We start from the raw sequence: 13,205 nt of genomic DNA, 5'->3' as shown, positions 1-13,205 counted from the left end.
TTAAGTTGCTGTATTCTTTTTAAGAATGAATTTTTAATGAAATTTTTAATGAAATTAAAGTTTCTTAATCATTAAAGATGAAACAAAAACTTGCCTTAGCAAATAAATTCTACACATCCAACTAAAAAAAAAGTATCCTTTGAGAAGAGTAATAAATTATTACCTTCTCCTTACTCAACTGCAATGATGTGTGTAATTCATTCCAATTATGAAAATTGAAGAATTAAAGTAAAAATAAGGTTATTACCTCTAGATTTACATTAAGTAAAAACTACTAAAATGCTTAAAGCCTAGAATTAAAGATTTCAGTTCCTTTGGAAATTCCTCTAATATAAGAAAAATGGTCATGATACAATGAAGAAAATTATTAACATCCATTGTAAATTAAACTAAAACAGTGCATGGAATAGTGCATGTAAATAAAGTGGAAAGGACTAATTTACAAGAAACTTTAAAAACGCACACATGAAAAAGGAAAAATTATCTTAGAGAAGTAAACAAGTAAGAGTTAGGACTTAATGTTTTATGAGAACTGAATTTAGTTTATTACTGTTCAAACTGGTCTACTCATACATTTTCCCCAATATGTTCTATCTCCACCTGCCACCACATTTGAGGCTTATTTGAATGAAAGATTAAACATTAGAAGACGGCAGGAACCCTTACCGATTTCTCAGGGTCTTGTGCTCCAGAAGCTGCAACCCTGAGATCCAAATCTTTTTCTCTAAACAAAATTAAAGTTTTATATATTAAAAAGTTATAATAAACACTATCATTACTGAAACAACCTTACACACAAAGTCCATGCAATAACATCTCCAAAAACAAATAATTCCTTTAACTGACAATAAAGCCTTAAATAGTTCTGAAAACTAAATTTTCCGATTTGGTGCAAAGTAAACTAATATTCACATGTAAACTACCTTGGAATAAATATCTCTAAACCAGTGCCTGGGATACTTCAAAGTCTAAGGAATTCACACAGAATAAAGTAGAGAAGTAAAACAAAATCTTTACTTAGTGAAACAAATAAAACACTTTTTTTAAGGTTCATGTATATCTGCAGTTCACAAAAAGGAGGGTAAAAAAATTAAAAATTAATACGATACTTTCCAATAAGAGTTTTTAAGAAAATGATGTTAAAGATGGTTAATATCAGACAGTAGATATTGGCTTCCTCTAAGATAGAGAGAAAAAAAAAACAAAACTAAAAGATGACAGGTCTCAAATTCTCTTAGAACCAAGATATCTATCCCTAATTTTAAACTGAAATTAATATTTCACAGGTATTTCTACATGAAAGATTACAAACTCTGAGACTTGTATACAATATAAATATCTGTAGATCTATCATGATTATTTTTATACAGCACATATACGTGTGCTTACCATTTCATTGTTAAAAGACAAAATACTTTTATATTTGCTACTATATATGGGATAATACAGTGGGCATGTAGATAACATTAAATGCTACCCTAAAATTGAAGAAACTAATGAAAGTATGTACAAGGCCTGTTATAGGATGAACACATAGTCTCCTTTGTTACCTATGATAAAGAAAATGAACACCCTCATGGTATCTGTTTTATTACCCTGGCTGATTTACAGTGTGGAGACTGAAATAGAATGATTTACAAATACTGAATCGTATTAGGAAAAATATCCCCTTATTTTACCATGTAATAGTCACCACTATGTCATTTTAAACAAACGCATTTAAATTCAAAACATCTTTTTAAAATGCAAACCTTTCATTACCGTCTCTTGTTCTTCTGTTGTTCAGCCATTTGTTCCAATAGTTCTTGTCTATATTTCTCTTTCCTTCTCTGAATAAGTTCTCGATCTTCACCTCCTAGAAAGTGGTAAGAAAAAAATGCAGTCTTAACTCTTAAGCAACACATGTAACTGGAAAGTCAATTTTTTAATCTCCATTTTTAATTATATCAAAGAGTATAATTACTACATATGCAGCAAATATAGAAGGTAAATCATATGTATCATTACCTATTCAACTAGTTTCATAATTTATGAATAACTACTATGTGTCAAACCCAAGACACATTAATCCTTCCCAAACTTCTACGTTAGTCAAAAACCTTCTTAAATAAGAGAATATTCTAACTCCTATCCCCACTTTCCAAAAATCAGGATAATATCTCCACTAACATCTCCCACAAGCCCCTTAACTTTAACAAGTGTGTTCAAAATGAACATCTCAAAAGCAATTGCCCTTCTTTGTTTTCTGTTACTGACCAAATAATCGAGCCTCAAAACCCCACTGTAACTTTGATGGCTCATGCTTTCTTATTTACTTCATGTGAGGACCCTCTTCTCTATTCTCATGGCCATCAGCCTTGGATAGGAACTCTCTATATTTTACCTGAATTGCAGCAATAACCTTTTAACTAGTCTCCGGAACTCCTCCCCGCCTCCCTACTCCAATACAACCAGCACACGTATGTAAGACTAACTATCTTAAAATACAACACTAATCATGATGACACATTGCTCAAAAAACTTCAATAGTTACCTCAATTCTACAGAAAAAAATATATAAACCTCTCGTTCTGGTATCACTTACATGAAAATCCAGTCATGCAAGCATCTTGGATCCACAGAAAATTATTATTATTGCATGTTAATCACACAAAATAACCTCTTAATCTAGATATGCAAAATCTGGAACATTACACAAATCACAGGGATATCAAAAATGCAACCAAACCAGAAATTTCTCTACTACCTTAATTATTAGTCTCCCAACCATCAGTTGGACACACAGCATCTGAGTTTGTCCATTAAGGACAGATGTTAGCAACAGTGAAGCTCCCAAAGGGTAACATAAATTACATTAAGGTTAAGAATAATGTTTTACAATCAAAGTAGATATATCCATTCTGCTTCTGATCATGATGGAGTTAACAAACACAAAACTTAGCCTCCCTCCATTAAAAAAATAATAATAAAATTAGGCAAAATATATGAAATAACTGTTTTTCAGACACTGGACACTGGACAACAGGTAGCACACAACTGTAATACCTGAGAGAAGTTAAATAAATGAGGTGAGCCCTTCAGGCACCCGTTTCTGCCTGCATGCAATCTCCATGGGTACAGGGAGGGAAAAATCCAAACAAAGCTGGGAAATTATGTTAAATTGAGCAGATAAAGATCAAAACTCAGGAAAGCTAAAATGACTAGAAGTTTAGGGCAAAGATTCAAAAAGAAGCGTAAAAAGGGCTTTAGAAATCTGTAAAGGCGTTCCTTCAGACTTTACTGTGTACTAGTCTGTGTATGCAGAGTGAAATTCCATTAGGCTGGGCAAAAAATTACGGAGGACACATAAACTGAATTCTCAGACCTCCTCAAACAAAGTGGAGAGAAATTTAAGCTCCAGCCAGCTAGACTGGAGTTCTCGGTGATCCTCTAAGGGTATTCAGGGAAGAGCCCGAGAAAGGTCACTCTGTAGCAGGAAGGCTGAACAATCTTCCTAGAGCGAAGGCTACTCTAGATGTCCCAGCTAAGTTTAAATTTAAAATAAGGCCTCTGAAAGACTGGTCCTTAAGTAACAGAAAAACATGACTGTGGTAGGCAAAATTCTAAGACAGATCCTATGTTCCCTGCCTTCTGGTGCTGACTCCCTGTATAAACCTTCCCCGAGTGTGGGCAGGACCTATGACTTGCATCTAGCCAATGAATATGGCAAAGGTGAAAGGAATCTGCAGATGTATGTAATTAAGGCCCAAATCAATTTTGAATTAATCAAAAGTGAGATTATCTTGGGTGGGTCTGATATAATCAGATAAAAGCCCTCACTGAGTTTAGAGATTCTCCTTGCTGGCATGATAGAATAAGCAGCCTTGGTGAGGAAGCCCATGTGGCAAGAAACAGCAGATGGCCTCCAGGAACTGAGGGCAGTCTCCAGCAGATCCAGTAAGAAACCAGGGCCCTTAGTTATACAGCCACAAGGAAATGAATTTAGTGAAAAATATGAATGGGCTTCTTCCCTCACAAGCCTCCAGATGAAAAACAGCCTAGCTGACACCCTGACTATAGCCTTATGAGATCCTGAGCAAAGGACCCAACAAAATTCATGACCCACAGAAACTCAGATAATGTGTGACGTTTTGAGTCACTAAATTTGTGCTAATCTGTGATGCAGCAATAGAAACCCAATACAGTGATTAGAAAAGTTAATCAATTGAAAGAAAAATCATATAAACAACAGAGATGACGTAACAACAAAGATGTTAAAACAGCTATCATAACTATGCCCAAATATTTAAATGAAAATAGTAATATAATGAGGAGGAAATGGAAACTATTATAAAGAACTAAATGGGGAGTCCTACTTCTGCTTAGAAACTAGAAAGCCACAAGAGAACATTGCTCATACCCCACAATGGAAAAAAGCTCAATCATCTACAAAATCAAAACTTTAAAAAAGCCCATCAGAGAGCTGAGGTTACAAGCAACCAGGTAAACTGAATTCCAAAGGGTATAAAAACCAATCCATAGAAAGATGGGACAACCCAAGTGTTTTACCTTTACCAGAGTACAGAGAAATAGGCAGCTACCTTAGAAGTAGATAAAAAGAAAATAACTGAAATGCTAATGAATTCTTTAAGGCTTTCTGTGGATTGGAATAGCAATGCAGAAGGGGAATCTGCACTCACTTGCTGCCCCTACCAGATGCTTATGAGACCGAAGATGGGGCAACGAAAGACACCTAAAAGACACCATTCTGAGGCAAAACAAACAAACCAACAGAAAACCAATGCCCACATTCCAGACTCTTCTCTCATATAAAGTAATCTATTGGTTGAAGGGCAGAAAACCTTGGACCCAGCATTCTGCACTCATACAAAGTTATGAGTTATGTTAGGGGAAGAGCAGGAAATTCTCACATATAAGATCCTCCACAGGGCTTCCCTGGTGGCGCAGTGGTTAAGAATCTGCCTGCCAAAGCAAGGGACACAGGTTCGAGCCCTGGCCCGGGAAGATCCCACATGCCGCGGAGCAACTAAGCCCGTGCACCACAACTACTGAGCCTGCGCTCTAGAGCCCGCGAGCCACAACTACTGAAGCCCACGTGCCACAACTACTGAAGCCTGAGTGCCTAGAGCCCATGCTCCGCAACAAGAGAAGCCACCGCAATGAGAAACCAGCACAACACAACAAAGAGTAGCCCCCGCTCGCTGCAACTAGAGAAAGCCTGCGTGCAGCAACAAAGACCCAACACAGCCAAAAAATAAATAAATAAATTTATAAAAAAAAAGAAGATCCTCCACAGGCATAAAGGAGAGTTTGGCTACCACTCTGAGGAGGGGCAGAAACACTGATACTCATTTCTGAGAACCAAATGCACAGGGCCAACTTTGCTACAGTAATCTACTGCTGAGGAAGGAAAAGTGTGGCAAGAGAGACACCCTCTTCTCTCAGGGGCTGGCAGGTCTTGCTAAAAACTGAGGAAGGTGCAGAAACACTGAGAAAATCTCTCCAGGCCCCACACTAAGAACAAGGTAGTCAGAGAATTTAACACTTCTCTCTAAACAACTGGTAGAAGAACAGTTAAAAGTCATTACAGATGTACAAGACATGAACATCACTATCAACCAATCGGCTTAACTGACATTTATAAACCACTACACTCAACAACCACACAATGCGCACTCTTTCAAGCACACATTGAACATTCGCCAAGAAAGACTACATTCTAAAACTTTTTAAAGTTTTATTTAAAAAATTCAAATTTGAAATAATTGAAATTTACAAATTATTTTCTCAGACCATAAGGGAATTAAACAAGCAGTCAATGACAACAAGCAGGAAAATCCCCAAGTATTTGGAAATTTTAAAACATACTTCTAAATGACCCATGATTCTGTTAGAAACCCCATAATATATTACTTTTGCTCTCAGCAGTCAACTGTCCTAATTCTTTAAATAAAGCAAAAGGCTCCAAACAAGGTCCTTGGGGCAAAATTATAGGAAGACAAATTTCAGCTCAATTGAAATGAGAATACTGCAACAATCAGAGCCAAGTGAAGTTGGAATGTGCTGCCTCTGGAGAGAGTAAGCTCCCTAAGGGGACACACAAATTTGGGCTGGGGGAAAAAGATACAACCGTGAGATAAATCACTGAATTCAAAGAGTTTAATAGTCTATTCCAAACATGACTCTATCATCAAACATTAATCTATAATTCCTGATTGCATTAATGATAAATTCATGCCATTCATCTTTAAAATTTCAGGGTAGAGTAATCCATTTATTGATAAAATTATTTGTCAGTAGGTTCTCAACACAGAAAGCCATTTCTCCAATTTTTACCATGTTTAACAAAACACATCATAAGAAGCAAGCCCTTACTCTGACTTACTGATAGGCTAAATTGGTCAATTCTCACTTAAAGACATTACACTAGAATAAAACTCTAGGTGTTACGCCTTTTTTCTCATAATAGCCATTTCAAGGAAACAAAAGTCTGAGAATATCATGCAATTATACATCTCTAAGCCAAAATTTAAATTACTGACTGCTTTTAGGTTGAATGAATCTAAACCATTATCCAATTTCTTCATATACTTCAGTGAAACAAAATTTCAGGCAATTTTTTCTAATAGTTTTACACAAAGAAGAGACCACTTTTCTACTTAAAGTTACATACAGGAAGTATGCTCTCCTCACACTGTTTCTGAAATTAAATGTGACAAGTTAATATAGCAAATCAACATGCTTATCTTAAGCGATGACCTTCATTTCTGACAAAATAAATAGAAAATCTGGATTATAATCATTATTTGAACAAAACACTTTCTCAGAAACTACATGGAAAGAACATGGGAAAGGATGTTTATCAAAGGATAAAAAGGTTTAGTTCAGGGGAACTGAACTAAAATGTAAGGCAGTTTTGTGCTAGCTGAAGAAGAAAAAGAATGAAGAAAGAAATTATCACATATAAAATAGAATATAAGAAATAGATAGCCAACACTATGACAAAGTGAAATATGAATTTAAAAGATTTTACTGAAATTAATATTTATTTATCATCAGTAGAAAGTTCATCACTAAATAAAAGTTATTTAGCTTTAAAATTATACACAGAGCTGTATAATACACTAAATAATTATAATAGCTATATAATATGCTAAATGTTTAGCATAGTGCCTATCACAAAGTAAGCACTAGAGAAATGTTTTCTATTATTAGTAAGAGTGGTATTAATTACAACACTGAATTCTCAAGAAGACCTTTTATAAAACACTCCACAAAAGTCTAATCAACTGGAGGTTTTTGTACATACCAAAGAGCATCCCCGCAAAAGGACTACACATCTCTCGATTAGCAGGTTTGGATGGTTCATTGTCTCGAGTGCTAAAAACAAAAAACAAAAAGAATTAAAACCCAAATAATTTTTAGGAAACAAAAACAAAAATTCAGGAAACCCTTTTTCATAAGAACAGTTACCCCAGTAAGGAAAATGAATATAAGTACACATAAATAAATCCTAAAAGAGAAGGATAATTATACCCACACTTTGAAAAGAAGATCATCTCTAAAAAACTCCTTCCTTGAAAGAAAAAAGGAAAAAAAAACAACAACTCTCTCAAAGAAAATTTAATTAATTAGACTCAAATAGCAAATTCTCTATCTCAAGCATTTTTATGTGTTACTTTTCTTCAAAGAAAATAGACACCTTTCTTGACACATGACAATATTATTTTCATTATGCACTATAAATTCGGAACCATTTATCCTTACGTACAACACAATAAAGCCACCAAAATGATAAAAACTACAGAAAGAGAACATGAATATAAAATGCATATAATTTCCTTTTTTTCAACATGACACAATTATGTATGAGTACTAATTTTACAAAGTAAGCATAAAAGTTATCTACTCAGTATGTTGAAAATCAAAAACAAAGTTTTGAAAAGAAAACTCATAAGAACATCTTCAATTTATTTCAAGTTACGTCATCTCTATAACTCCAAGATATTTTAAATTGATTTTTAGTCCATTAAATTATACACTTATTTCTCCTTTCATTAGTTCAAACAAATATATATACTTTATAATGATAGGGACTCAGAACACCTTGGCACACTTTATAATCAAAACTTGCACTTCAAAAGAATGCTGTAAAGTTCCATAAAGTTTCATTTAACACAATTCTCCCCTCCCCCTTTCTCCCTAATTCCTTTCTCACTAATAAGGAAGGCTGTTAACATACTATACCTTTCTAGTTTTCCAGCAAGCCAGTTTTAGCAGTTGCTGTTTTACAGTACAACGACTGAAGGACAGAATTTATATTACATACTATACCTTTGATTTCCAGCAGATGAAATTCGTATGTTTGACTGTTCTGTGACATCACCACCATACTCCATAGGAGGCACATTCCCTCGTCTGTTCCCGTACATCCTTAAAAACACATTAGCTTACAGAGCTTGTTCCACATACAGTGGACTTTTCTTATCTCTTTGGTGTTTTTACATTTGATGTTGGAAATATTAAAGGGAACCAAGTGTTACAATGAAGTTTTACTGTAAATACATTCTAAAATTAATTCAAATGACATCTGACTCAAGTATGATCTGCTGGTTAATAAGAGACACTAAGAGTTTAGATTCAATAGTCTTTAAAACAAAGGGAGGTTACTACAAACTATTTCAATATAACTTCTAGAAATTTTTAATATCAAAGCTATGCAAATACTAATAAGACTTTTTTATTATTCACTTATTCAAAGAATATTTACTGAGCACCAACTACATGCCAAGTACTAATCTAGGTACTGGGTATGTGGACATGGTCCTTGCCCTCATGAAGATAATAGTCAAATTTCAAAATGAGATCATTTTTTAATCAAAATTCATAGATTCTGGGAATTATTTCACTGAATATACAAACCTTTTTAACTTAAAAGTACAGCAGCAGTCTTACCATTAAATCAAATCAAATGTAGCAAGCCACAACATTTGCTAACACTGTGAATCACATGAAATACTAAATATTAGCAACAGGTGAATACAGAACATTATAAACATGGGTAGGAAATTAGTTCACTTTATTCACAAGGTCATGAACAACAAAACGAAAGATTAGAATTTCTTTTATTTTCTTAAGAATGCTTTTCAGAAAATAACTTTTAAATGTTTTTCAATTAATCTTTTTTCCACTTGGCAAACATGGAAAATTTAACTTCTCGTACCAGAGAAACCAACATGACTTTTCACACCAACATTTATCAGCACCCATGAAAATCAGCATTTCATAAGTCATACTTCTTTGCATAGCTGTTGAGTTAACAAACTATATTGTCTCTCATGAGGACCACTGGTAAGAAATATGGTTGTTACAGTATTGTTCAATATTTTAGGTGAATGTGATTATCACGTTAAGAAAAACAGCAATTTTTAGAGGAAAAGGAACTTATCACTCTCCACAGAGCCAGCATATAAAATCCTCTCTTTGTTTCTATCATATATTGTCAATATCACCTGTGGAGAAAAGACTACCCAGAACTGTAACCTTAATAATGTATGACCTGTGGCATGACAGATAAATAGCTTCCATTTTTTATCCATATCTAAAACAGAATCCTCCCCAATCCCTTTCAAAAAAGAATTTCAAACTTATTTCAATTTATCAAAACACAGCTGATTTTACATCTAAAGCCTAAGTGCTCAAATCTCTCTTTTAAACTGACACATCTTTAGTGTCATTCTATTTCTACCACTTAAAGAACAGGTAAATATAAACTTAAATTCAAATTTGTAATTAACAATGCCAGGCAACCAGATTTATTTATACTGCATCTATATAAATACACACGTGTTAAAAAGAGTAAACAGAGCACGCCTGAGATTGCTTACCCTTAGAAAGCCCTGTTTGCAAGACTGGCCCTTAGCTGGCACCTGAGAACATAGATTTTGGGAGGAGTCCACCATTCTCAGAACTGATAAGAGTGACCCACTGTGCCTAAGCTGTTGGTACAAGCAATAGAGTTTATGCTGAACACCTGCTTTCCTTCAGGGAGTCCAGAATTTTGGCACATTCTAGGAAAGTTTTTTCAGAAAGGGACAGACCTCATAAAAGGAAGAATTTATTTCCTTTCACGTAGCAAATCAGATTTGACTGAGGGAATAAAATAATTGTAAAATAGTTTCACCATCCTACCAACAAAAAAAAAGTTAAAGCTATGTTAAATGGAAAAAGGTTTTTCTATTTCCTTGAAGAAATGGGTCAGTAATTCTAGTTAATTAGGTTCAAATCTCAATGCCCACAGAAACCAGGTATAGGCTAGAAGGCAAGTTTACTCTAAAAATTAACACGAGGGACTTCCCTGGCGGCGCAGTGGTTAAGCATCCGCCTGCCAATGCAGGGCACACGGGTTCGAGCCCTGGTCCAGGAAGATCCCACATGCAGCGGAGCAACTAGGCCCGTGGGCCACAACTACTGAGCCTGCGCTCTAGAGTCCGCGAGCCACAACTACTGAGCCCGCGTGCCACAACTACTGAAGCCTGCGCGCCTAGAGCCCGTGCTCTGCAACAAAGGAAGCCACCGTAATGAGAAGCCCGCGCACCGCAACAAAGAGGAGCCCCCGCTCGCCGCAACTAGAGAAAGCCCGCGCGCAGCAACGAAGACCCAACGCAGCCAAAAATTTAAAATTTAATTAATTAATTAATTTTTAAAATTAACACAAGTTTATCTTTAAAAAAATTACTCTTACAGAAGAAAAGCAAGTTGTTTAAAACCACAGGTATTTTCAGCTAATTTAAATGTGAATGAACAACTCCTAAATGACAATAATGTATCTTTTTCATTAATAAACCACAGAATCAAAAAAACTACTTCAGAAGTAAATTTACAATGTTTATGCTATCAAGAATGACATATTATAAAAATAAACTATTTACCATCTGTTGGTCCTGACACAACTTACAGGGAGAAAGAATCAAATTCCTCCTTACTTAAAAGAAATCATCTAATTCATAATGGTTACATCACCTGGTTTCATAGTAAAAATTTCTCTAATGTGAATGAATTCTGCTATTAGGGGTACTCTCAACTATAGAAATTAAAAGAAAACTACTGAGCTGTTAAATGTTGGTCACCATTTTTCTCATTGTTTTCTGTTCTTTCCCAATTTTTATATTTACTTTAATTCAATAACAGTGTTTTTCTAATATTTACCCCATCTTTAAAGTGGGGGAAATAATTAATATAAAAATGGTCCTTCCAAGTATAAATGAAAAGTAACTACTACAAGAAAAAAAGTAATACCAAGTTAAATAACTCATGTTCTAATAAGCTATTTCTCCTCATTTATACCTTACATATTAAGCATGCACACTTCTTAGAATGTCCTGCACTAAGTAAGCGAGCACTCAAATCTATTGAGTCAGATTCTAATTGTATCTCAGATTCTAATTTCAGATGGAGCGGAATTTCAGAATTTTGTTACATAACTAGCAAGATTACAAACTAATAAATATCAAGAGTAAAACAGACTGGAAGTGCTAACTGCATTAATCACATAAAAAATTTAAAAAACAGCATTCTTTAAGGCTAAAAATTTCTTTTACTCATTAACATTGGTTATAAAGTAAAACATAATAAGGTAATATATTAACTTCTACAGCTCAAGTTAAATAATAAAGACTAGGATGACTATCTTTTTTAAAAGCATATAAATTTCAAAGTATTATAAGATACACTATTATATTCAACTTTAGAAAGCTCCTAAAACATTATAAATTTACTTAAATTGTTAAATATGGATCAAAGAATACACACAGGCACGCGCACGCACGCGCATACACACACACAGAATGCAACTGTTGAGCTAAGTGCTAACCATTCTGTTAACTATTTTAAAACACTTGCCAGTGATTAATGATTAGTTTAGGAAAGTAAAATCATTCCTGGGCTTTATCCTTCCAAAAGTGGGGAAAATATTTCATTAATAAATACATAATGATATATGGAAAAGTTTATAGGGTAATTAGAAAAGAACTTAGACCAAAAACCTAAAAATCAAAAATTACTAAAAATCAAAACTGGAATTTATCACATGTTGACTATTAGAAGGAAAAAAGAGAACATGGGAAATTTAGCAGAATGAAGAAAAATTTTGTACTTCTCAGTATATAGTCAGCCCTCCATATCTGTAGGTTCTGCATCCGTGGAGTCAACCAATCTTGGATAGAAAACATTTGGGGGGAAAAAAATTCCAGAAAGCTCCAAAAGGCAAAACTTGAATTTCCCGCACACAGGTAACTACTTATCAATATATAGCACTTACAACTATTTACATAGCATTTATATTAGATTAGATATTATAAGTAAACTAGAGATGATTTAAAGCATAAGGGAGGATGTGCATAGATTACACGCAAACACTACACCAGTTTACATAAGGGACTTGAGCATCCAAAGATTTTGATATCCGTGAGGGGTCCTGGAATCGATCCCCCTTGGATACCAAGGAACAACTGTTTTAAGAATAAATAGATAAATCAAGAGATCAAATGGGGCTTCCCTGGTGGCGCAGTGGTTGAGAGTCTGCCTGCCAGTGCAGGGGACACGGGTTCGAGCCCTGGTCTGGGAGGATCCCACATGCCACGGAGCAACTCGGCCCGTGAGCCAAAACTACTGAGCCTGCGTGTCTGGAGCCTGTGCTCCGCAACAAGAGAGGCCACGACAGCGAGAGGCCCGCGCACCGCAATGAAAAGTGGCCCCCGCTCGCCGCAACTAGAGAAAGCCCTCACACAGAAACGAAGACCTAACACAGCCAAAAATTTTTAAATAAATAATTAATTAATTAATTTTTTTAAAAAAGAGATCAAATGAAGTTACACATTTCTTTAGTCTCAAAAATTTCACTAACAAGTAGAGTCATTTTTCCTAGCAACCACTCTGCCTGCTAAATAAATCTAATTAATGTTCAATGTGAAATCTTTTCTTTTAGAAATCTCCAAATCTGAAATACAGAAATCCGATTTTAACCTCACCTGCCATTGAGACATATGTGAAAAACCTTACAGTTAGAGATGTAAGAGTTTACACATTAACAAGATGTATAATAATGATTTACATTTTTAAGAAATATTGTAAAAACATTAAAATGTATAACAAGAATTATTCTCACTCATCTACATATTCAATCTATTCTTAAACTACTTGGGGAA

General features: G+C 34.7%; 1 protein-coding gene across 1 annotated transcript in view; it reads right to left on the bottom strand.

Annotated features, from left to right (window-relative positions):
- The window catches only part of CSPP1 (centrosome and spindle pole associated protein 1), a 114,703-nt gene that overhangs the window by 71,603 nt on the left and 29,895 nt on the right, over positions 1-13,205 (bottom strand). The window contains exons 8-11 of the mRNA XM_061172270.1: positions 8,335-8,433; positions 7,310-7,380; positions 1,762-1,855; positions 667-724 (exon numbers count right to left, since the gene is read on the bottom strand). Of these exons, the coding sequence (XP_061028253.1) occupies positions 667-724; positions 1,762-1,855; positions 7,310-7,380; positions 8,335-8,433 (322 nt within the window). The remainder of the gene's footprint in view (positions 1-666; positions 725-1,761; positions 1,856-7,309; positions 7,381-8,334; positions 8,434-13,205) is intronic.

The sequence above is a fragment of the Eubalaena glacialis genome, chromosome 17, assembly GCF_028564815.1.
Source record: "Eubalaena glacialis isolate mEubGla1 chromosome 17, mEubGla1.1.hap2.+ XY, whole genome shotgun sequence".
In the NCBI taxonomy this organism is placed as follows: domain Eukaryota; kingdom Metazoa; phylum Chordata; class Mammalia; order Artiodactyla; family Balaenidae; genus Eubalaena; species Eubalaena glacialis.
Note: the sequence above shows the minus strand (reverse complement) of the source record. Positions and strands in the feature narration are given on the sequence as shown.